Source organism: Diceros bicornis, chromosome 11 (assembly GCF_020826845.1).
Source record: "Diceros bicornis minor isolate mBicDic1 chromosome 11, mDicBic1.mat.cur, whole genome shotgun sequence".
NCBI lineage: Eukaryota > Metazoa > Chordata > Mammalia > Perissodactyla > Rhinocerotidae > Diceros > Diceros bicornis.
Genome location: NC_080750.1, coordinates 41,865,668 through 41,891,913, shown reverse-complemented (window position 1 = coordinate 41,891,913; position 26,246 = coordinate 41,865,668). Strand labels below are relative to the sequence as shown.

General features: G+C 40.1%; 1 protein-coding gene across 1 annotated transcript in view; it reads left to right on the top strand.

Annotated features, from left to right (window-relative positions):
* RNF175 (ring finger protein 175) overlaps nt 1-25,277 on the top strand; it is a 47,098-nt gene extending 21,821 nt beyond the window's left edge. The window contains exons 4-9 of the mRNA XM_058549771.1: nt 7,563-7,717; nt 12,214-12,321; nt 14,898-15,018; nt 19,362-19,495; nt 22,506-22,607; nt 24,914-25,277. Coding sequence (XP_058405754.1) covers nt 7,563-7,717; nt 12,214-12,321; nt 14,898-15,018; nt 19,362-19,495; nt 22,506-22,607; nt 24,914-25,034 — 741 coding nt within the window. The 3' untranslated portion in view covers nt 25,035-25,277. The remainder of the gene's footprint in view (nt 1-7,562; nt 7,718-12,213; nt 12,322-14,897; nt 15,019-19,361; nt 19,496-22,505; nt 22,608-24,913) is intronic.
* The last annotated feature ends 969 nt before the right edge of the window (nt 25,278-26,246 follow it).

Here is a 26,246-nt window from a genome sequence, read left to right as displayed (position 1 = left end):
ATGTATAAAAAGGATTATGCACCACAACCAAGTGGAATTTATTCCAGATATGTAAGGTTTGTTCAACAATTAAAAGTCAATTTATGAAACCAATCACATAAAGAGGCTAAAGAAGAAAAATCATATAATCATATTAATAGATGTAGAAAAAGCATTTGACAAGGTCCAACACCCATTCATATAAAAGCTCAGCAAACTAGGAATAGAGCTTCCTCAAATTGATAAAGGATATCTACAAAAAACCTAGGGCTAGTATTATTCTTAATGGTGAGAAACTGGATGCTTTTTCCCTATGATAAAGAAGGCAAGAATGTACCCTCTCACCACTCCTATTGGACATTGTACTGGAAGTCTTAGCTAGTGCAATGAGACAAAAATAGAAAATAAAGCCTATGCCGATTGGGAAGGAAGAAATAAAGCCATCTTTGTTTGCAAATGACATGACTGTCTATATGGAAAACTCCAAAGAGTCAATGAAAACTCCTGGAACTAATAAGTGATTATAGCAAGGTTGCAGGATACAAGGGCAATATACAAAAGTCAGTTGCTTTCTTGTATGCTAGTAATGAGCAATTAGAATTTGAAATTAAAACACAATGCCATGTACAATAGCACCCAAAAAAGTAGATACTTAGGTACAAATATAACAAAATATGTACAAAATCTATATGCAAAAAACTGGGAAGACCTGAAATAAATGGAAAGATAATCTGTGTTCATGGATTGGAAGATTCAATATTGTCAAGATGTAGATTCTTCCCAACTTGATCTATAGGTTCAATACAATCCCAGTCAAAAACCCAGCAAGCTATTTTGTGAATATCAATGACCTGATTCTACAGTTTATATAGAAAGGCAAAAGACTCAAAATAGACAACATGACACTGAAGAAAAACAGTGTTGGAGGATTGATACTACCTAACTTCAAGACTTAATAGTATAGTAATCAATACAATGTGAGGGGCCGGCCCCCTGGCTTAGCGGTTAAGTGTGCACAGTCCGCTACTGGCGGCCCGAGGTTCGGATCCCGGGCGCGCACCGACGCACCGCTTCTCCGGCCATGCTGAGGCGGCATCCCACATACAGCAACTAGAAGGATGTGCAACTATGACATACAACTATCTACTGGGGCTTTGGGGAAAAAAATAAAAATGGAGGAGGATTGACCAGTCTTCCTCAGCAAAAAAGAGGAGGATTGGCATGGATGTTAGCTCAGGGCTGATCTTCCTCACACACACACACAAAAAATACAATGTGATATTGGTGAAAGAATAGATTCAGCATCAGTGGAATAGAATAGAGAGCCCATAAACAGACCCACACAAATAGAGTCAACTCATCTATGACAAAGGAGCTAAGGCAATTCAGTGGAGAAAGGATAATCTTTACAACAAATGGTGCTGGAATAATTGGACATCCATGAGAAAAAAAAGAATCTAGACATAGAACCTACATGTTTCACTAAAATTCACTCAAAATGGATCATGGACCTAAATGTAAAATGCAAAACTATAAAACTTCTAGAAGATAACATAGGAAAAAAATCTAGGTGAAGTTGAGCTTGGTGATGAATTTATGACCCATGAAAGAAAATATTGATGTCAGATTTTATTGAAATTAAAAACTGCTCTGTGAAAGGTACTGTTAAGAAAATGAAAAGACAAGCCACAGACCAGGAAAAAATAATTGCAAAACACGTATCTAATACAGGACTGTTATCTAAAATATACTTAAAACTCAATCATAAGGAAACAACTCAATTAAATGGCAAAAGATCCGAAAAGATGGCTCATCAGGGAAGATATACAGATGGCAAATAAGCATATGAAAAGAAGCTCATCATCATATGTCATTAGGGAGCTGCACATTAAAACAATAATGAGATACTAATACATACCAATTAGAATTGCAAAAATCCAAAAAACTGACAATACCAAATGCTGATGAGGATGTGGAATGGCAGGAACTCTTGTTGCTGTGAATGCAAAATGGTAAAGCCACTTTGGAAGGCAGTTTGGCAGTCTCCCACACAGCTAAACATAGGCTTACCGTATGATCCAGCAATCACACTACTAGATGTTTACCCAATTGAACTGAAAACTTATAATCACACAAAAACCTGCATGCAAATATTTATAGCACCTTTATCTATAATCACCCAAAACTGGAAGCAACTAAGATGTCCTTTAAAATAAAGAAAAAATAAGCAAACCGTGGTACATCCATACAATGGAATATTAGTTGGCAATAAAAAGATACGGGCTATCAAGCCATGAAAAGACATGGAGGAACCTTGGTGATACAAGCCGATATGAAAAGGCTACATGCTATATGAATCCAAATATATGACATTCTGAAAAATGCAAACCATAGACAGTAAAATGATTGGTGGTTGCCAGTGGTTCAGGGAGGGACAGAGGTGGGATAAACAAGTGAAACAGGGATTTGGGGGCAGTAAAATTGATCTGTATGATACTGTAATTGCGGATACAAGACATTATGCATTTGTCAATCCCATTGAACTGTATAGCACAAAGAGTGGACCTTAAGGTATGCAAGTTAAAAAACAATAATTTAGGAGGTTGGAGAATCCCAGGGAGAAATACAGACAGTGACAAGAGAATCTAACTGTGTTACAAATATATGAAAAAACCTCACCGAAGGGAACTGGAAGGGAAAAGTGCTGCTCTACCTTTGGAAAAGAGAGGAATCTGTAAGATTAAGGCAACAGGAACTGCACATGAGCACTGTACCCTAGTTGATAAAATTGTTTCTCATGGGAATACGGGTTAGCAATTCTGATATTGGTATACAGCTGGCCTTCGGTATCTGCGGGTTCTCGCATCTGCGGATTCAACCACCCATAGGTTGGTTGAATCCGCGGATGTGGAACCTCCAGATATGGAGGGCAACTAAGGAACTTGAGCATCCCTGGATTTTGGTATCCGTGAGAGTCCTGGAACCAGTCCCCCACCATACCGAGGGATGACTGTATATGCATACTGGAATGGAACAATTAAGTAAATAGATGGCAGATGGTGGGAGCCAGGTTACCCATTGTTGGGGTAGGAGTTTACAGATAGGCAAGGGGAAGAAGCTAGAAAAAAGTAGGAAGCGCACACACAATAATACATACACAACTTTGTACAGTGAAGGTATTATTATTTATACATATTACTTATGCCCTGAAAGTACTGCTTTTTTATACATAAAGTACTATAATTTTCACATTATTTCATGCATAATTCAGACCATGTACTTCAGAGGTGAGGAACAAATCCATAAAGCTCAGAACATTTTCAGATCTAGCTTTTAACCCATCCGTCTGTCTTCTGAAGTGATCGTTTAATTTGTCTGGACAGATTCTGTTCTGTGGTCTGTAGGAGCTGTGTACATCAGAGCAGCTTGTTAAAAATACCTAAAGCAAAGGAAATAGGTTATTTAGAAGATAAAGTTTAAAAATATAACATTTACTGCTCCTAGGTAATGCCAAAAACTGCAGAGAGAAAGTAGATAGAAAGTGGAAAATTCTTCTTTTGTTTGGGATACTACTAAATACCTGGATGTTTCCAAATAATCACATTTTTAGTACAATATAGACCAAGCATCTGGATATTTGAAGTTTTCTCTTTCCAGCTGATAGTGTTGATATGGTGTAGACATGGCAGAGCCTCAAAATTAAATTATTTCCAAATGCTTTTAATAGCATTTAATTAAAAATAAAATTTCATTCAACACCACCCTCTCCACCTTCTTTTACGTAGCCTACTTTTCATATCTGCAGGAAATAGGGGAGAGGGTGCCAAAAAAGAATCTTTCTACTTCCCTTCAAATCCACAGAAGGCCTGATGACTACATACACAGAATTTGGGTTTCAGACACACTGTTAACTTGCCTCTGTACACAGGCAAATAATTTGCCACAGATTGAAACATTGCTCTGTTTAAATCAAACTTCCTATCTATTAATAGCTGTGAAACACTAGAAATATTACTATACCAAGAAAGCATTATGTCTGTTCAAATCTTTTTAAAATGAAGCAAGGCACAAATACTCACATACGTAGTTACATATGTACATATATAACATTGCAGAATTTCCTTTAAGAATTTAAATAGCAAAATGAACAGTTTGAATTGATTTGAAGATAGAAATATGGACCAAATGAATTTCTAAGAGTCCTTCATATGCCAAGATTCCGTCATTTTACTTGTTCGATTTATGTCCACACTTTCCTTTATTGCCTTTTTAATGACAGAAGCAATATTTCCTGGAGTCATTTATCTACATGATAATTTTCTGCTTACCTCTAGCATCCCTCTGCTCTCTCTCCACCCCCACCCATACGAGTACATGCACAAATGGTTGCAAATAGTTTGGGATTTGCAGGGCAAAGGAAATGAACATCAGATAGCATTTTTCTTTCTTTCTTCTTTCTTTCTCTCTGTCTTCTTTCTCTCTTTCTTTTTTCATATTGCATGATCCATTCATCATTCTGTACAATTAGACAAATGAAAAGATATCTTTCTTTGACTTGATTTGCAATTCTTTTCGGATTCATTATGTGCACGGCTACAAGAAAAAACATGGTACCTTTGGGCAGCATCTGATTCGTCAGGAAATTCCTCCTGCCATGATGCGGGGGTGGGGAGAATGTGGGTGATGTGATCCAGATGCATGCACTGCCCTTCACTAGTAATGCAGATGTGTTTTACATACACATGCCCAGATGGTGACCCCTCTGGCATTATTAATGTGTCCCAGCTGCCAGGCTTTCTCCTTTGCAATGCATGCACCTCAATTTCACATATTTCATGTGTTTATTTATGAGGCACAGCATTCCTACATTTCATATGTGGCAGTTACTATTAAAAATGAGACGTTTTAACTGCCCTGGAAATTGATAAAGAATCTTTTAAATTGCTATGCAATGTGGCCTCCATTTTAAAATGACTTCTCATACAATTATTGAATTCATAATGCAAGTTTCTGACCTTTCCTCTTGTATGTTGAGAAAATATGTCACTAGGTATACCCTTTAAAGATCATTAAGAAATTAAATATTTGCATACATAATACATTATAATGATTTTTTGCTTTCCATTTATTTCTAATCTCCAAGGTCTAGTTTTAAAAAGTAGCGTGTCTATACATTTGAACATTGTTATTCACCGTTAATTAAATCCAGGCATCTAGTAAGAGAAATCTGGGATCTTCTAAAAATGGGTTGTACTTATAAATCCACAGGGAGAGAACTAGTTTTATAAAAGTATGGTCCAATCATCGCTTCAAACTATCGTAGATTGTAACTCCACGGATTTGAGGAAGTGGATTAGTCTTCTAAATTTTGGCTTATAATCTAAAGTAAAAAATAGAGGAGCACGGTACTGTCACTGAATTAAAATGAACTGACAACTTTTTATTTTACAAAACTTCAGCATTTTTATGGGGAAAATGTAAAGATAATCAAATTCTTAAAACAGAAAGATGAAAAATGCAAATGACAGATGATTGGATTTTGAAAGATAGGGTTCATGTCTATTTCCTTCTTTAATGTCAGAAGTAATGAACTAAAAAAAGTCAAAATCTATAATTTACCTTAGATAACTATCTGCATATTCAGCTATAGAAAATAAATGACCAAACTACTGATGAGATTTTTTAAGGGGCTTCACACATTTATTATCAACAGTTGCTGATGCTGAGTGCTAAGGTAAGTGTATCTTGAGTCTTGGTTACCTGGTTTCTGGCCCTCATGAAAACTATTCTACTTCCTTAAGTAGAGCCTGTTTTTCCTGTTTGGATAGATATATTTATCTTGATTTCATAAATAAAGGTGCAAACTCATCATTAGCTTTGACCATACCCACAAAGTAGCATGGAAAATTCAAGCAATTATCTGACTAACTCAGGCAAGAGTAAAGAATATTTACTCTTCCCTGAAAATACTGCCTGGAATTTAAAAACAAAAAACAAAGTAAGTTATAGATATTTTTTCCTGAACCCCCCAGATAGGTACCTCAAACTTGCTGCATGTGTGTTTGTGTTTGAATGCGTATGTATAATAACAACACTAGTGTTCTCTGAAAGAAGATTGACAGCAGCTCTAAGAAGACTTCAGATCCAGGTCATTATGGGGATGAACCAATAAAAAGAGAATGAAAATCCTCTAAATGTCTTCTTCTTTGACGTGGAAAGAAGAATGGCTGTGGCCTTGCCTTTTTCATTTGCAACTTGAAGTCCTCAAATAATTTTGGTTATTGACCTTAAGAATACTAGAGCCAAGACCTTATTAAAGGATCCAAAACTATAACCATAGTCTCGTTTTTCTAAGCCACCTCCTTTTATCACAAAGATGAAGAAAGTAAAGTCTTTTTTATACTCAGATGACAAATACGTGGCATGTGTGCTCTCACAACTCTTTCCACATTGATGGCAGACATAATTAAGTGATCATGATACTCTTTACCACTAAACCAGGACCCAGGCTCAGAATCCTGCTCAGCAGAGCATTGCCAGGTGCCACTACCAATTAAAGTCCACACCTGAGACAAAACCTCTTTGCCATCCTCCTCTTATATTGGTGCTGAGCAAATAATAGGTGGTTAGTCTGAATGTGATAAAACATAAAAGACCAAAGGTTACTGCTATTGTTTTAACCTATTTGCTTTTCACAAGAAAGGTGAAGAGCTGGTATTAGGCGTGATCCAAAGAGTAGGAGAGTCACTACGGTAACCATATCAAGTCATTGACCCACAGCCCATCAGTGCAGTCTATCCTGCTTCCTGCCATGTGAGACTGAGGCCAGCCAACTTGAAGAACTCTGTGAAAGATTCAGGTCAGTGGTACAGGCTACAAAGGGGTTACACACAGAGGAACAGGAAAGAGTCTGATCTACATCTTGGGCTGCCAAGATGTAGGCACCAGTAACTAAAGAGGAAAGACAAGACACAAAATGATGGGTTGCAAGTCCAATCAGCAGAGGCAAGGTAACCCCACAGTTGGGATTTGAGAGTTAATCTGCAGAGTGCACTGGGGCAGCAGGCAGAAGAGGTCCCAGAAGCTGCCCGGACACCACTTCCTCCTTTAGCATCACTGTGCATTTGCACACGTGCATGTGGCAGTAACAAGAGCCCCTTGGCTCTGTACAGTGCTGTGTCCAGAGCATTTTCCTGTCTGTGATATCGTTGATCCCCACCTCAGTACAGGGAAGCAGGCATTGTTATCCTCAATTTTACAACTAAAGTGAGGCTCACGTGTCCAAAATCACATAGCTGTTGAAGCCTAAAGTTGCTTTCATCTGAAACACCCAGAGGAAAGGAGGTGACAGAAGGTGGATATTCTGGATTATTTCCCATTCGAATTTTCAGACAATTGTGCCAGTCTGCTCCATAACTTTGCATGTACAGAACAGCTTACAGTGGGATGGTGAACCAATTACACGTTACAGACATGATGGTGAGGGTGGTTTCCCCAGAGTAGCTTCTGAACCGTTTAATAGTGGACATGCCATTCTGGACCCTCAGTCATTGAAAGAGACTCTCTGTTCATTTCTCTAACAGCTGGTGACCCTGTTGCAGATGTGGGTTGTCCCTTTGTATTTCACAATAAAACTTTACTGGTGGCGGTTTCTGTCTATGTGGGGAATGTTCTCGGTTATTACCAGTTACATCCTCTTCAGAGCTACCCGCAAACCCCTGTCAGGGAGAACACCACGGTATGTATTCCATTCATTCCTTTTGCACCATCCCTTTTATTGCAAACAGTAAAAAGTATATTTAATTTCCATTTTCCTGGATGCGGGAGGGGGGTGCTACACTTCTTTTGCTTTTAGTAGCAAAACTATTTGGAGATCAGCTATGCTACTGTCAGTTCACGTTCATTATTTAATGGTGATTTAGACATGCCTGCAAAATTTATTATTTCAGATATTAGCTGGTGAAGGCCAGGAGAAAGGGAAGTGAAACTAGTGTTTACATTTTCTAGAGGACTATTTGCAGGTTTATTTTCAGCTCAGGCATTTTGTTTTATTCCACTGTAAGTTGTGTCACACACACTTTAAAATAGAGCAAGAGTTGGAAGTTTGTATTTCTAACAACTATGTATGTATTTTATGTCTAATAAATCATAAGTAATGGACGGCTCATTACTCTCATAACGAATGAGGATTTCACATTCCAATGATCTTTTTAATTACCATTGCCAATCTCTTGATATTTACATAATTCCATCATATCATTCACAAATCTTTCCAGTGGCTTATAATCACATAATGTACCCATAGATTTGCTCTCACTCTCCTGTTCTTTAGACAAGTTGTTTTTTTTTCTTTGTGAGGAGGACCAGCCCTGTGCTAACATCCAATGCCAATCCTCTTCTTTTTTGCTGAGAAAGACTAGCCCCGGGCTAACATCCATGCCTATCTTCCTCTACTTTATATGGGATGCCACCACAGCATGGCTTAACAAGCCGTGCGTTGGTGTGCACCCGGGATCCGAACCGGTGAACCCCGGGCCACCACAGCAGAGTGCACGCATTTAACCACTTGCACCACCAGGCTGGCCCCTAGACAAGTTCTAAATTCAAATCCTGATAAAACTGATGAGATAAAGAGAAACTGTGTAAGGTATTAAATGGTAATAAGACAATGTCAAGTTTTGATCTTCACTGGAGAATAAACCATAACTCCTGTGAAATATTTTTATGATTATTTAGCCATTCAGATATTTGTTTTTAATCCTCTAAAAAGTGGGAGAGACAAATATCAACTTTTCCTTCTACTTTGGAGAAGGGAAATATGCAGTGAGAGAAATCAGATAAATGAAAGTAATGATAAAGATTGAAATTCAAATAAATGAATTCAGGTTTATGAGTAATCCCTGTCTTAATCCCACTTTGTGAAGAGCTTTGGGGTGGTATTAGGAGACCTTCTAACCTGGCCAGTTTGGACTTTTAGACAGCTGTCGTAGGGCCTGGCTTCCCCATCAGTAAATGGACCTATGGCACCTTTTCTCCTTCTTACAAAATGTTGTAAGTTATTTAAGATTTGTGAATTTCTAAGTTTTGGATGAATGGAAATGTACTTGTTTTCGTCCCCTGGGTATCATCTATGTTGTATTTCAGTGAGAATGGTTCACTTTTCCACTGTATAACGAATTACCCTAGCTAAACACAGTGTTTCTGTGCACATCAGCTCATTCAATGCAGAGGAACTTCATTACAAGAAATACTCAAATGCTGCCGTGTTTCGCTCCATGGCTCATGTATCTCAGATGGCCAGGGTCCCGTGCCCTCTGCCTCTCATGCCCACCGTGCATCCACTTCAGCTTCGTCTTGCCTGCACAGCTCCAAGCCCGGACGTAGTCTGAGAGCCAAGATGTTCCACTAACATTTTAAGCAGACCTAGCTGCCATTTGAAAAGATGACAATGGGAGAAGCTAATTAGGGCCCCATTTCTTCTAGAAAAGCAGCCTGGAAAAAGAAGCTCCTTTTTATGAGAGGTAGTAGGCCCTAGAGATCTTTACGTATCTTTGCTTAATCATCATATTATAGGTAAGTCACTCTTAGCTATTTTCCTTTTGGAAAGGGAGGATTTCATTACAGGCTAGGAAAGCTGGTCAGAGCAAATGGGCACAGTGCAAAAAGCAAACCCAAGAGGAGTCGTCTCCGGCACCAATGCAGCTTCAAAACCAGCTGTTCCTCCCCCAGAGTATACCAAGCTCTCGCTGTGGGACAGAGTAGCAGAGAAGGGGAAGTGGGTTTCCTCTCTACTACAGTTGGGTTATCTGTCAAGGAATGTTCAGGCTCAAAAACAAGCCACACACTGGCCACAAAGAGCTGGGCTTGATCACATCACTACCAACCAAAGCCAAGCTGTCCTTTGTGGAGGCTGCTCTGAAGCTCGAACACAATTTCTAATCTGGTAATCTGCGTAGCAAAGGAGTTCTGGACTCTAGTGTTCTAGAAACTTGTACCACCAATAAGTAGGAAGATTCCGGGCTGGGGGGATTTGGGAAATCTAACACATCCATAACAATGATATAACATACTGAGCATTTAATGTGCCAAGTCTTTTAAACATGAATCTTACATCATCTTCAGAACTACTGTCAGAGCTAGTGTGATCTTGGCGTCATAAAGGAGGTGATCATAGGAAGAAAAGCTCAGTAGGGTGGCCAAGGTCCCACAGGCAGTAAGCGGGGGAACCCAGAATCAAACCAAAGACCACTAGAGTGCAAAACCTTGCTCCCGACAGCAGGCTGTGGCTTCATTACATCAACAAACTGCCGCACAGAGAAACTCTGCACTTTAAAAAGTTGTAAATCAGAACGTCTCTAATACTGGCACAACTTTGAGGGGGGCCCCTCAAGGCAGAGAGAGTACGTTGAGTACGTGTGGAGCTCAAGGAACCCCACGCTGGTACTGGCCGGTGTGGCGGGGGTGGCAGTGGGGGGATCCTCTCAGAGTTGGCTGCTTTTCCCGTCGTCACCCTTTTAGCAACACAAACTTCCACCTGATCTGGCTGTACTGAGCATTGATCCAAACTGCTCAGCACTGGCAAATCAAAGGGACTGACGGCCCAAGGAGTCACTATGGCAGAAAGACCCCCAAAAGCCCTCTCTGGCCCCCTTTAGAGTTGACGTAGCCTCACGGGTATTTGAGCCACCCGTGCAGCCCATGTGAGTTTTCCACTCCATGTAACTCTGCATTGCCGACCCCTCCCAAGGGCAGGACTACACCTGGAGGAGGAGATGCCACCCAGATAGCCCTGTATGTCAGTTGCTTGAAGTGGGGAGAGCATTTCACCATAGAAATGATGTAAATGACAACTCATTTCTCAGACCAGTCCACAAACCCCCATTTAAACGATAATCAGTAGCGTATAATCAGATAATGATTAATATATATATTATAGTGTATAAACGATAATCAGATAATGTTTCAGAAGGTCCCTTCTGACTGGGATTCAATGAAGAACATCTTTTAAAATAACACTGAAACATTACATCAGTAATATCATAGAACTTATGCATTTGGTGCAATGGCGCCAACTGGAAGGAAGCCAGGGAAGCTGAGACAGTTGGGGACAGGGCTCCTGGGGTTGGAGGTGAGAAGGTGAGGCCAAGTCTCTGGAGCGAGACTGAATGGAGTTTGGGGTGAATGCAGGAGAGGGGCTTCAGGAGGATGTGGCGAGAAAGGGCTGAGGGGCTAACAGGGCCTCCTGCCATTGTTCACCCTTGTGAGCAACATTCCAGACACCCCCTTATTTTCCCTGGGCACCAAGGATATCCCCCCCCTGCTGCTCCTTCTCTTTGCACCACCTCTTCTTGTTCCAGTGGGCAGAGCCCTTGTACTGTGGTGCACCAGGAACGGAACTGGGCTGCCAGCCTCTTCCCACATTCTCCCAGGCATGAAGCAGCCAAGTGGCTCTTTCTGTAATTTTTCTGAGGGCTTTTACTGCCAGGGATCAGGGAAACAAACAGGGTACAGGGCTCCCTTCTAGATTATCTCCACTCTCGCCCTCCATCCCCATCCTCTCACTTCTCCACTTAGACCCTGTGGGAAGAAGGAAGGGCCTTAGGAGAGGTCAGGGTGAGTGCTGGGGCACACAAAGGACCCGTCCACACAGCAGGAAAAAACAAGGCTGAAGCGCTCTTGTAATTTCATCCCAGGGCTAGGGGAGGGGCTTTTTGAGTGGAGAGGAGATGGGATGAGGGCTGGGCCCGCTACTGATGATATCTGCACTGGGGCTGGGGACAGCAGGAGCAGGAGGGAAGAGAAATCTCAAGGGAGGAGGTGTTCCCTCTTGACTTCTCTTCCCATCTTTTCCTTGCCTCCAAGGTACTCCTACCAAAACCACTCTAAGCTAACCCCAGGGCCAAATGAGAAAAGGAAGGGAGTGGGGGAGGCAGGGTCCCAGCTAGAATAACCATTCCTGAAGGCCATTTTACATGAGGAACATAGATAAATTATAAAGAACTTATATATGCATATAGATAGAAAAACATGTGCAAGACAGTACTATTTATATATTGCTTGTTGATAGTATATTAAAAGTCTAGATTGTTATTGAGTTTAGCTGATATACTTATGTTCTGTATATTACATAATTAATAGAATTTTAGAAACTAAAAACTGACTTATAACAATGTTTGAAAAAGATAAAATACTTCATATTATGTTATGTGTTTCTCCCCATTTTTCACTCCACAGATTGGTCTACAAATGGTTTCTTCTAATCTACAAACTCAGCTATGCATTTGGTGTTGTGGGTTATTTGGCTATCATGTTTACAATGTGCGGATTCAATTTATTTTTCAAGTAAGTATCTCTAGTTAGGACATTAATATCTCCAAACTTGTAACATGCAAGTTCTCTGTATCTGGAAGTCGCATCTGGCCCTATAATTTTCCATGCACACATTGTTTACAGTAGATATCATTGGTATAGTAGATGTCATTGGGGGAAACCTCTAGAAAAGGAAGAGAAAACCTACAGATTAAAAAGTTTTCTAAAAATTATAAGCATTAAATAGAATCTATACTTGTTCTGCAAATTTAAAAGATCCCTGTTAAAAGTAGGCCTATACTTGTGGCCTAAACTACTAATTTCTAAACTACTAATTTCTCTTCCACAAAATTCTGAAGTGTCATTTCCTTCGATATATCTTTTTCCTTAAAACCTCTAGAACTATGCTATCTAATACAGTAGCCGCTAGCTCATGTGACTATTAAGCAGTTAAAATATGAAATAAGATGCGACGTAAGTGTAAAATACATGCTGGATTTTAAGATAGTATGAAGAATAACTTTTGTATAGACTACATGTTGAAATGATAGTATTTTGGATGTATTGGTGAAATTATTTCATCTGTTTCTTTTTACCTTTTTAATGCAGCTACTAGAAAATTTAAATTTTTCTATTTATGCCCAGTCTATATTTCCACTGGACAGTACTGCTCTAGAATTTTGTGTTTGGTACCCATGAAATCCCTTTTGCTGGGGACAGAAAAGGAGGAAGCTGAGTGCTTAGAAATTGAAAGAGAGATAAAGAGAGCAAGAAAGTCTTGGGAAAAATAAAGGAAATCTGGATAATAATATCTATGATTCAGAACTGCGCTCCCATTAGGAAGATGGTTGCTGAGATGTGCTGTGGATGAAGGCAGAACTGAGGCTGTGTAATCAGCCAGTGTTTTGGAAAGGAAATTTAAGGCATATCACAGAGCTATGGAAAGCAGCTCAAATAAAAATTCCCCACAATATCTCTTACCTCAAAGTTACACTAAATCTCTGGGACCTTAAGTGAAATTGAAAGGCAGAGATAGGCAACCCTTAACTCATAAAATAAGGAAGGGAATTGGATGGTGAGCCAGTCCTGGGGGAAAGGGCTTTTTGTCTGGTAACAGAGAAATCTGATTTTATAAGCATTTCATGAAACTTTCAGAGAGGGAGCTCTTACCATTTTCTAGCAGGAAAGAGAGAGAAAATAATTGTACAGATCTATTATTGCTAGTTTAAGATACAGAAAGACACTGATTTCTTTTTTCAGCATACTGTCTATATTACTTTATTACAGCATATGTAAAAACATTCGAAAGAACTTTTATGAAATCATTTGGGATTATAGTTGTCCCAAGACACTATCCATAAGATTTTAAGATCCTTAACCATGAATTCTCCTACAATGAGGCATGCCAAGAACTTAACCCTTCAGACTGGGAAGAAACTATTTTTTCACTACTAATTGTTGTTGATCATCATTGTATTAAGATTCTTTTCTGTGGAACCACAAGTTTGTTACTATACTTTTTATCAAAAAGATTATAAATACATGGTCACCTGGACACGGAGGGAAGGTAATCTTCATTCTTCCCCATGACCCCAATTCTCAAATATACCTAGGCAATCTTGGAAGGATGATGCCACCACCTGTGTTGGAATTCCCAATTCACATCACCAAAAGATCTGTACCTTGTAAATCTATGAAGCTCCCTGCCTTTACCATTTCCCCCTCAAATTACCAGAGCACAAAAACAACTAGAAGAAGTTTCCAGAGACAGACTACCCAAATTCTCTCCACTCTCCACTCCCTTCCCGACTCAATCAGATCCACCCAAGTCCACTGCTAGTATCTGAGAGTGTTTACAGCTATAGCAAACCAAATGTGCAAAGATTAACATCCAGAAATTAAATTAGGAGCTAATTATTCACTTTTTAAAGAAATCTTTAAAATCTAAGCTCTATAGCAGGGATTCTCAACCCTGGCTGTATTGTAGAGTCACCTGAGCAGCTCATTTAAATAACACTGCAGTCCAGATCTCAGCCCCGGCCACTTAAATTAGAGCCCCTGAAAGTTGGTTTATGTATCAGTGTATGTTTAAATCTCCCCAGGTGATTCTCATCTATATTAGGGCTGAGAACCATTGATCTATTAAGAGGTTCTTAATGTTAGCTGCCCATTGGAATCACCTGGGGTCTGGAGCGCTTCCAAAAATATTGCTGCACAGGCCCCACCCCCAGAGAGTCTGATGTAATTGGCCAAGGGTGCAGCCAGGGGTTGGAGATTTTTACAAGCTGCCCAGGTCTTTCTACGTGCAGCCAAGCTTGAGAACTGCTGGTTAGAGTCAGCTTATCTAAGCACTGCAGTCTTAAGAGAGTCGTTTCAAGACTCTGTAAGAATTACTTTGTCCACTTAGCACTGACTCGTAAAATTTGAATGGAATTGACAGAATTTTAAATTCTTTCATTTAAAATAAGAAAAACTAAGCAAAGCAATGAAAAAAAAAATACCCCCAAGATTCTGTTAGATACTGTGGCAGTAAATACTTTCCAAGCTAGAGCTCTCCCCAGCCCCCCAAATGCTGCGTTCCTATTTCCTTACACTGTTGATTTCAATAGAATCACAGCTAGAGATTCCATGGATTTTGGCATTGTGTCCTTGTTCTATGGCCTCTACTATGGCGTAATGGGGAGAGACTTCGCAGACATCTGCTCGGATTACATGGCTTCTACTATAGGGGTAAGTGTTGCTTTCCTTCTTTGAAACCCATCTATGGTACATGGAGAAATGGTTTCATCTCACACGTTTGCATCCATTTTCAGGAATAGATAAGTCTTTTTTGGTTCTCCCAGCACAACTGCTCCTTGGATTCACCTTGCATCAAAAATTGTCTTTGCTAATTAATTAGAAAATACATTTCTTATTTGTATAAACTGGTTGGGAAATAAGGCATCTTTTTAAATAAAATATGCAATTATTTGGAAGTTACCATGTCTAGCATTCTCCAATTGCCAACATTTAAAGGATTAGTAAAAATTCAACAGTAACAAAAACACTTTATCTCTGCCTAATGCAAATAAAGTCATATTTTGTGTACGTAAAACACTTTAGAATCAACCTGTGGCTCAGAGTAATACTCATGGTAAAGATCAGTCATCATTATATAGCATTTGAAGAAGTAGAAGATATAAAAAGTGTGCTAAATGTATTCTGACTGTGGATTGTTCCCTGGAATTTAAAAAAAAAAATCTCTAATGGTTTTTTTTTTTTAACTCTCTTAAAATTAAAACTCAGAATGGACATACTTTCTGGTTAGATGCATTCCAGATTCAGATATTAGGAGCATTCATCTGTGTCTGACACATGCACATCTCTTAAAAACTTACAAACTAAGGGCTCCAAGGATGACCCAGTGATTTCAGGAATTCTGCATCTCCATCCTCTACTAGTCTCTTGGTACACAGCCAGATATAAAGTAGAAAAACTAGTGTGAGTGGCAAGGGAAGAGTGAACTTCAGGATTGTTCTCTCTCTTCATTTATGGGGCAGGACTAAGTGCACATGACTTTGACTTCATCTCCACCCATCTGCCCTTCCCCACCTCCATAGGCTCCACCTTACTCTTTTCCTAGAGCCTAGAATGCAACTGTGGTGCAATGCTGGAACAACATACCTTTTGGAATTCCTCTGCCGTGTATCATCTTTGGGACAACTGCCTTTTTTATAAGGTTTAAGGTGAGCACAGGAGGGAGCATTTTCACTCCCAGTTCCTCCAACAGAAACCAGAAGCCAAACCCCTTAGAAAATTCCCAGAGCTTCTTGTGCTTGTTTGAGGACAGGAGAGGAAGAGAAGAGTTGTATGTCCTCCATTCTCCAGTGGACCAGGAAGAAGAGATTTAACCTGGCAAGACAACCAAGTCTTTAAGCACCAACTTTCTGGAGACTTCTCATCTGATCCCACCCCACTAGTCTTCATCTTCTTGTCATCCTCTGTTATCATCACGCCAGCTATGAAATATATAAAACCCACTGCCACAAGCCCATTGGCACAGCCTCTGGTGACTTGAATTGATGGTGTGTGTGTGCGTGCACTTAGGCACATGCTTGTGACGGAGGTAAGGAGGAAGCAAAGGAGGAGCAATCTCCTTCCTCACACCAGTGTCTAAGCTCCGCACCACTAATTAAGTCAGAATCTCTGGGAATAGAGCCAATGCATCTGCTTTCTTTTAAAAGCTCCCTAGGAAAAGGAATGAGCCATGCAAAAATATGGATGACTCGTAAATACATGTTGCTAAGTGAAAGAAGCCAGTCTGAAAAAGCTAAACACTGTATGATTCCATTTATGTTACATTTTGCTATCAACATGACTTATCCCTGTTGATATTAACTTTGATCACCTGGCTTGAGGTAGTGTTTGTCAGGATTCTCCACTATAAAGCTCCTCTTTCTTTTGCTCCTTTCTATGCTGTACTCTTTGGAAGGAAATCACCATGACTAGCCTATGCTTAAGGAGTGCTCCACCTCTGTATCAGTCAGGGTTCTCCAGAGAAATGGAACCCATAGGATAGTACACACACACACATATACATATATTTATATGTATATATATAGAGAGAGATTCATTTTAAGGAATTGAGACTGGCAAGTCTAAAACCTGTAGGGCAGCCAGCAGGCTGTAAACTCTGGCATGAGTTGATGTTTCGGTGTGAGGCAGAATTCCTTCTTCTCAGGAAAACTTCAGTTTTTGCCTCTAAGGCCTTCAAATGATTGGATGAGACCCACCCATATTATCAAGGCTATTCTTCTTCACTTAAGGTCAGATTCACTTCAGGTTCATCATATATACAAAATACCTTCACAGCAACATCTGGACTAGTGTTTGATCATGCAGCTGGACACCACAGCCTAGCCAAGTTGACACATCAAGTTTAACCATCACGTCTTTAAGAGTGGCATATCTACACAAATTATGTGGAATTTTTCTGCATAGGAGATTTGTCTGTCTATTTATTTAATTATCTATATCAGTATAGACCCATGGATATTTATCTAACACTTGGGGTTATGACCCAGTATTACTATTACTACTAGTACTATTTTGTTGCTCAAATTGTTCCAGTTTTGGCCATTGGGAGCTCTTTCAGTTGGCTCTTATGTCTCTTTGACATACTCGCATCATTGTGGGGGTTTCTTTGGTGTGTGTTTTTTGGGCACTTCCTTACTTTCTGACACTACAAGATGCTCCAGGCTCGTGTTGTATATTTCCTGCAAAGACCTAGAATCAGCCATTTCTCCAAGGAGCCCTGGTTCCTCTTATTGTAGAATGGTATTAGAAACCAAGATCTGGGCACTAGGTGTGCTCTCTAGAGCTTCTTAGCTGACAGAGCAAGGAAATATATCTGTATATAGTAACCCATGTATATGGACATATCTATAAATATTTCTATATGTATTCATCTATATTAAGATACATATAATATATACTAAGCTAAACACAAGTTCAGACTGATGTCTTCAACTCTTATTCATGGCTACATGGGTCATTCTAGCCTTCTCTCCTGGCTTGTCTATAACCTTCTGAGAGTGAGATACATAGCTCCCACTATCGGTCATCCATTTCCTTAGTTGTTCAATTCCAGAATACATGTATAGTGGTATCAGCATTGTTAACCCATAGCCCTGAAAGAAACAACTTTATGAACTAGAGTACCGTGCTTATGGACAGTTCCTTTTGCTTTTAATCTTGTATCTCCACTATGCTATGGTGTGATAAGAATGGCGCTTACCTCTGTTGTCTTCCTCCCTAAAACCCATAGCGCCACTGTAATCAAGAGAAAAATATCAAATAAATCCCAACTGAGGAACATTCTACAAAATACTCCCCAAAACTGTCAAAGTCATAGGAAAAGTGCAAAGTCTGAGGGGTCGGCCCGGTGGCGTAGTGGTTAAGTTCGCCCACTACGCTGCAGCGGCCCTGGGTTCACAGGTTCAGATCTCAGGTGCAGACCGACACGCCGCTTGTCAAGCCATGCTCTGGCGGGTCCCATATAAAGTGGAGGAAGATGGGCATGGATGTTATCCCAGCGCCAATCTTCCTCAGCAAAAAGAGGAAGATTGGCATCAGATGTTAGCTCAGGGCCGATCTTCCTCATCAAAAAGAGGAAGATTGGCATCAGATGTTAGCTCAGGGCCGATCTTCCTCACCAAAAAAAAAGTGCATAGTCTGAGAAACTGCCATAGCCAAGAGGAGCCTAAGGAGACATGACAACTAAATGGTATCTTGGATGGGATTCGGGAACAGAATAAAGACATTAGGTAAAAACTAAGGAAATCTGAATAAAGTATGGACTTTACTTCGTAATAATTTGTCAATGTTGGTTCATTAGTTGTGACAAATGTACCATACTAATGTAAGATGTTAATAGTAGGGGAAACTGGGTGTGTGGTATATGGGGTCTCTGTACTATCTTCATATCCTTCCCTTAAATCTAAAACAATTATAAAATAAATATTTGATTTTTTTAAAAAAGCTTCTTAGGGATTCTAATGTGCTGCCAGTGTTGAGAACGACTCCTCAGCCACAGCACTGGGAAGATTGCAGGTATCCCAAGTTAGAATCTGAAATGCATTGCCAAAGGGATTAGTCTGTGTGCTCCCTATCATCACATGGGAATTAAAAAATATGTAGATGCCTGGGCATACTCCAGGTCTATGAATCAGAATCTCCAGGAGAATAAAGGGAAATAAAGCAGACCATGGGTAAGCTTAACAGGCTTCCTGTGTGATTCTGAACTACAGCCCTGGATAAAAACTATTCCTCTTGAAGGATTCCTCAGTGGGGAGGTTAGATTGGAGGTTATAATTAGCAATGTGCTTTGGGTCCACTTGGGGCTCAGTGGGTTTTTGCCTGGAAACCGTAACCCCACCGTGGCATCATTTCTATGGGAAAAAGTGTTTCGAGTTCTAAACCAACAAAGCAGCAATAAAGCCTCTATGTCCCAAAGCCTGGCAGTGGCTTCTGTGTGTTCAGAGAGGGGCTTGTGCTCTCCTTTCCAATGGTGCACTGTGCATTTCCTCCAACAGTTCTACAGCATCAGTGGGATGCCCACAAGGAGCTTGTCAGATAATATCTGCGCCGTCTGTGGGCAGAAGATCATTGTGGAGCTTGATGAAGAAGGGCTCATTGAAAACACCTACCAGCTTTCGTGCAATCACGTGTATCCTTTTCATGGGAAGCCCATCTGGGCTTCATCAAGCCAATGTTGGGAGGCAATTTTCAAATAATCTTTGTTGGGTATAGGAGACAGCAAGTCACGGAAGACTGCTCATCACCTTCCTCCTCCTTCCTCTCCCCCTGTCCCCATCTCCTCTGCCTTGCTTAGCTCCCATCCCCGAACCCCAGGCCTTTATCCTCCTGCCCATCTTTCTTCTTGAGAGTTTCTGATAATCCCTGCTGAATAATGAACTGCTCATTAAGGTGAACCTCCTCCTCCAGTAATTTCCTTTTTAAAAAGAAATCTTAATGCCACACAGAGAGGAAGGCTGCCGCATCTGCTCAGGATGCTGGCTGGGAAAGTTAGCGAAGCCATAAGTGAACAGACAGCCAAGAAGGACCAGGGAGTGAAGGGGTTTGGGGGTGAGAAATAGAGTGAAGTTTCTGATGCAGAGAGGAACTCAGGACTGTCCAGGTGGAGCCCTGTGTCTGAATCTCACGGGACCAAGAACAACAAAGTGTGCTTTGCCTGGAAATAATCCTAGGAACCTGTTGTGTCAATAGTGGTAACAGGGGCAGCTAAGTATCAGCTTTGGTCTTGAAAAGAGGATGATGCCACAAGCAGTAGGACATCTGAGATTAAAAAAGGAGGGACCAAAACTTGAGCACCCAGTTCTTGGACCATTTGGCTGCTCTGCCTGTGGGTTCTGCCCCAAATAGCCATCTATTAGCTGAGGGATCTTTAGGTGTTAGAGACCAGACAAGCCTGGGCCTGGAAGCCAGCATTCTCTGGGAATTCCAGTAACCATTGAGGAAGACCTCAATATGTGGAAAGATGCTGGGATCAAGAGCTCTGAGCAAAGCAGCCTGTGCTGCCTGAGCATGTAACTCTGGATACCAAAGTTGTGTTTGCATTGGCCAACAATCAGTATTTTAATTCTTTTCTAAATACAGGAAAAAAAGGCATTATTTAACTTTATTTTATAGTACAATATCAATTTTATAATATTGCTATACATTCAGTCACTTCAAAGCTCTGGCACTATGAGGTGGTCAACCCATCTGTCTTTTGCCTCTGAAGCCCACCTAACTCAGTCAGTAATACCCTAGATGTGCAGCACCGATGTTCAATTCTGTTTAGTCTGGACAGATTCCATTATTCAATCCTGAGAATAAAAAACTGGACCAAATGCATCTGAAATGTAATAGGAGCCCTTACTCCAACATTTAAGCCTTAACAAAGATATCCCATATGGAATTCTATGGTGGTTTTTCAGTGTGATACTTTCCCAAAAAACTATCATTCTTAGTAGAAATTTTCCAAGTCTGGCCCTCGTTTTAAGTATGATTTACTTTTCAAATGTTGGAACAGAGCCCCTTCTGCCATTTGCAAGTGGAAATATTTTCTCTCTCCACCTTTAAAAGCCCTGAGGGATTGTTGTACATGTGTGCATATGTAATCTAAAATGTAGTCACCTTTAAATTTGGTTTGCAGGGAGTATTATTAATGGCCCATTTTAGCATGAGTCATATTAGCAAGGAGTGGGCAAGCATGAGTCATATTAACAAGGGGCAGGGGATTCTGAGCATTGCTCTGCAGCAATTCTGCCAGCATAGAGGCTTTTTAGCATCAAGATTTTGAAGATGAAAGACAACATTAAAGAGGAGTTGGACATTTCAGTGCTGGCTCTATGACCTCTGAACTCTATACCTATCTGGATGATGGGGCCATACATCAGCCCTTTTGAATGAAGGGCTATATGGGTTTGGGTTCAAAATATTTGTTATAATATACCACTTGATGTCAACCCAAACATATTGCCAAAGTGACCCCAATTCCAAGAACATAAAATAGCGGAAACTCTTACTTGCAGACAGATCTAATATTGAGGAATTATATACATGGCCTTGACTTGTCTACACCTCCATGATCTTCTATTTGTTAGGGTGGGGACTTGTACATCATTGCTGTTCACGTGGGTGTATAGCAGGCCAGTCAGAAGATCATGTGATCTTGATCCAGAAAACCACATTGGGATCAATGACTGTAGAAATAAATCAATCAATAGGTTGGATCTCATTATAGTTAGTCATTTTTCCCATATCTACAATCTTGTAGAACCTGGGAGAATATATTTGCAAAGTAATGTTTTGAGTGCTTCATTCAAATATTTGTTCAATGAGTAGGTACTTAGGCGCTGCTTAAGGTGCTGAGCACAGAGATGAAGGAGATGTAGTCCCACAGGTGGCATATGGTCCAGGAGAGACATGTAAGTAGACAGAAAGGCAAGATACAGCGTGATATGTGCTCTAAAGGAGTAAGTCCCTGGTGTGTGGGAAAACATAGGGTTCACTCTCAACTTTGGGGGCAAAGGGTAAAACTTTCTGAACAAGGGGATGTATACAAATGAATTTGTAAATGCCTAGAGTTTCAGAAGTTTATTAGGTTTATATACTATTAAAAATAACTGGCTCCTTATCAGCAATAAAAAAAGTTAAGAAAAAATTTATGAAGCTAATAGAAATATTTGTAAGTTTATGACCACAAATAATTTAAACTTGTCTAAATGCCTAAAACAAGTCTGGTCACATAGTAGGTAATAAGTAATGCACGAAAAGTAGAATGGGGAAATGCTATGGAAAATGCACACTAAGTGAGGCAGGGAAATACAGTAATACATTTACATAAGATATTACTGTAAAAAAGCCCTTTCCCATTCTTTATCTAATTTTATTCTTACGAGAAGCAAGTGAGGCAAGAACAAGGCCAAGAAGCTAAGTAAACTCCTCAGGATCAGAGAGCTATTGCAGCCCTGGCTCCAGCTCACAATCCTTGGGGGTTCCATTGTCCTACAGAATCTCCTCAAAAAACTGATGTGCGCAATCAAGCAGTGACTGACAGCCATTCTCACCCTCCACTACTCCACCCTACAGATGGGATCACTTCCATTATGTCTTCATGAGGCAGACCTTGCCCTTTAATATCTAGAAGCTTCCCTAACAAGATGCCTAAGCTTTCATGAATTCTGCATCCGAGGTTGGTGTATTGTTGGTAAAAAGCAGACTTGCCCTTACTGCAAAGAGAAGGTTGATTTGAAGAGGATGATCAGTAACCCGTATCCTTTTTTTAACAAGTTTCAAAATATTATCTTAAATGGTGATGCTTTCTTCAATATAAAATTTCATTATCTTTGTTATAGTTATAACAGAAAACTTTCTGTTTTCCCTAACCACTTATTTCAAAGTGACTTACTCGTCTTTTTTCTCCCCTGTTACTATTCTGGTTAGGAACTTAAATGTCAAAAAAGATACTTTCTACTCTTTATATTCCATATGTTCCACTGTAAGAGCTTTAGTGGAAATGTGAGGGGACATTGCAGAAGACAGGTAAATATATGGAAGGATAAGATAGATGATAGATGGATAGATTAGATAGATAGACAGATAGATTAGATAGATAGACAGACAGACAGACAGATGAAGATAGGTAATTTGTAGATGACATGGGTGGGTAGATAGATAGATTGGAATTGAAATTTTTAAAGCCCCAAATGTGAACAAGAGTACAGGAAAGTATTCTTAAGGTGTACCAAAATTTATTATTTCCAGAAATGAGTAGGGTTTTTTCCCCCTGGATTTTGGCTTTTTAAATTCTTTGCCATGCCTCATCTTTTCTTAGACTAAACCTTAGTGATAATAATATTGAAAGGAAGTGAAGACCTACAGACTTGGTCAGCTTATGGCAGCAACTAGGATTTTTATAGACACGAGGTATTCCCAACTGAATAAACCCAAGTCTCATTAAGACCACAGGAAGGTAATGTCCCCATCCAGGGCTGACTACAAAGACTTAGTCCTCAACCCCACTGGCCCAAGACCATAACGTATCTCTTCCAGGGGGGTAAATGGGATTAAAACATATCTCCCCTTAAGCAGAAGAGCATTGAGAGGTTGGCATTTGCCTGCCAAGTACTCTCTCTGCTCATTAGAGACAGCCTTTCAATACTTTCTGTGTCCCAGTCACCTAAATTTCACAGTGCCAAAGGAGTCACCTTGCTTGCTCTCTGCTCCCCCTACTCTTCACCAACCCTAAATGTACAGGTTTTTTTGTTTTTTGATTTTTGTTGTTTTTTGGGGGTTTTTTTTGGTGAGAAAGATTAGCCCTGAGCTAACATCTATTGCCAATACTCCTCTTTTTGCTGAGGAAGATTGGCCCTGGGCTAACATCCATGTTCATCTTTCTCTACTTTATATGTGGGACGCCTGCCATAGCATGGCTTGATAAGCGGTGTGTAGGTCCGCACTAGGGATCCGAACCTGTGAACCCTGGGCCACCGAAGCGGAGTGCGCGAACTTAACTACTATGCCACTGGGCTGGCCCTGCTAAATATACAGTTTTAATAATGGCTGTTGGCAGCAATGCCCCATCTCTGAGGACTGCAAATCAAGGGAAGACTTTAAGTAAGGCAGCAGAGGAGGCAGCATTGATGGGTCTTTGGGTCTCTGAGCCTTGCCATAGCAACAGAGAACACACTCCGAAGCCACCAGCGCCATCCACACACCTGGCCTTTCTTGGTGAGTCAGTGCAACTCAAGCACCACCGAGGCTAAAGGTGTGGGATGCTCCTTCCTCCTTCCCTCTCATCCACTCTCTGAGTTTTCCTTCAGAGGAGGGAGACTGAGGAGACTGAGTCCAGAACCGCTTTTGATTAATACTTTATAAAACTACAGTACATACATCTTTGTTATAACATTGGTGATAATATGATCATAAATGTCACCTTAAATGATCATTTAAATAACAAAAGAGAAATGATTTCTTTATATAGTCTTGAGAGAATAAACTTTTGAATATTACATGTACTCTTTTTACTGAGACTCAGAAGAAAAACGCCACATGTGAAAAACCAGCCTTTATGTGTGTAACATGGCTATCAGAAATGCTATGTTTTAAGTCCCTTTAGCACAGTTTATCAAAGATACCAGGAAAAGGTACATCTTATCTGTGAACTCATGTTTTTCTTCTTAATAAATAATGAGTTTCCTCTGATGAGCTGACTACAGGAAAGCCCAGAGCTGTTTTTGCTCTCTTATAGCAGCTTCCATTATCCTCGGTTTTCCTACGTAGTCATTTCCCTCTTCCTCTTTCTTTTAGTATATGACCTCTGCTTTTTATTCTTGTTTTATAGTTTGAGATTTTATTGTAAATTGTTTCGATTTATTTTTGGAAATTAGGTGTAGTGTAAATAACAATGATAATCAAACACTATAAATATCACGCAAGGGGCTTTTAAATGAGCACACAGAATTAACAAGAAAGGAAATACCCACTCATGACATTGCATATTATATTTGCAAATGACATTTATGAATATTTCTGCTACTCGGCTGTGTATGGCGCAACCTCCTTAACTGAGATTTAGCTGGGAGCGCACACACTTTTTGTATGGACAGATCCTGGATTGGCTTCGTTATTTGGTGGCCTGGCAACCCGTGGTGATAGGAATAGTTCAAGGCATTAACTATTCTCTAGGGCTGGAATAGTACAGCTGCCCTACCCCAGAAGCAATGTACTGCATGTTGAAATACTTTTAAATCCTTGATCCTACATTTAATATTGATATTCCTTTTTTAATTTTAGAGATGATCCCAAGAGTTTAGAGAACTGAATAAAATGTGGTTTCCTACATAAGCCAATTGGTCTATGTAGAAAGAATTTAACGGGAAGCTGAACAACGGAATAAACAAAACGTGCTTGCATCTTTCCCATTATGATTGTTTTCTAATCAATGCTTGCGACACATTTGTTACAGCCCACCATGGACGTCCCACCTCTAGGTTGGCTGACAATGACCTCATCTGTGAAGTGTTTCAGAGGTTTGCAAAGAACTTCTCACATACAACATGTAGTTGTAACTAATACGTTCTGATCAGTTCAACATCTTCAAAGTAGACAGAGTTGTTAAGTAATCGGTGGTTTAAGGATGGGGTCCTTTCTACTCTTTGTGCTTGTCACCACGTGGCAGCTTTGGCACCACAAAGCCCTTCTGTATAGAGAGGATTACTCCCCAAACCTCTAGCATGAGATGCCACAGCCCACTCAATGGGCCAGAGCTACAGTGGGGTTCCTGGGCCTGCCAAATGCACTCAACCCATCCAAGGGCTGCACTAAAGTGGAAAGAAGCACCCTCTTCTTTTGTGCCACTCTGTTCACACACGCACACACACATGCACATGCACTTATTGCCATGCTCTGCTTTTACTCTCTTCAGAGCACTTATCAATACCTGAAATCATAGCATGGATTTGTTTATTGTTTGTCTTCCCCTCCGTGAAGGCAGAGAATATATCTGTTTTGTTCCCTACTGTATCTCCAGTACTTGGAGCAATGCCTGGTGCATAACAGTCATTCAATGAATATTTGCTGAAAGAATGAATTAATCCAGCAGGCGGGAACAAAATGAACAAAATAAGGAAGCCCAGTCAGAAAGAATTAACCCAAGAATGATATGTTGGACTCCCAAAATTAGTTCTGGGATTATTTTAAATTACTGGTCATTTGTTAAACAGCCAAGACCATATACATAATGCCAGACTCTGCAATACTTGAAGACATTACATTTGTATGAAGTAGAAAGGAAACACCCTATTGTCAAAAATATTGGCAATGTGCTTAACTTAGTATTACTAAAGTTCCATCATAGTTGTAACAAAGAAAATTCACACTAAGATTTCTACCTGTTGGTAATTTTCCTT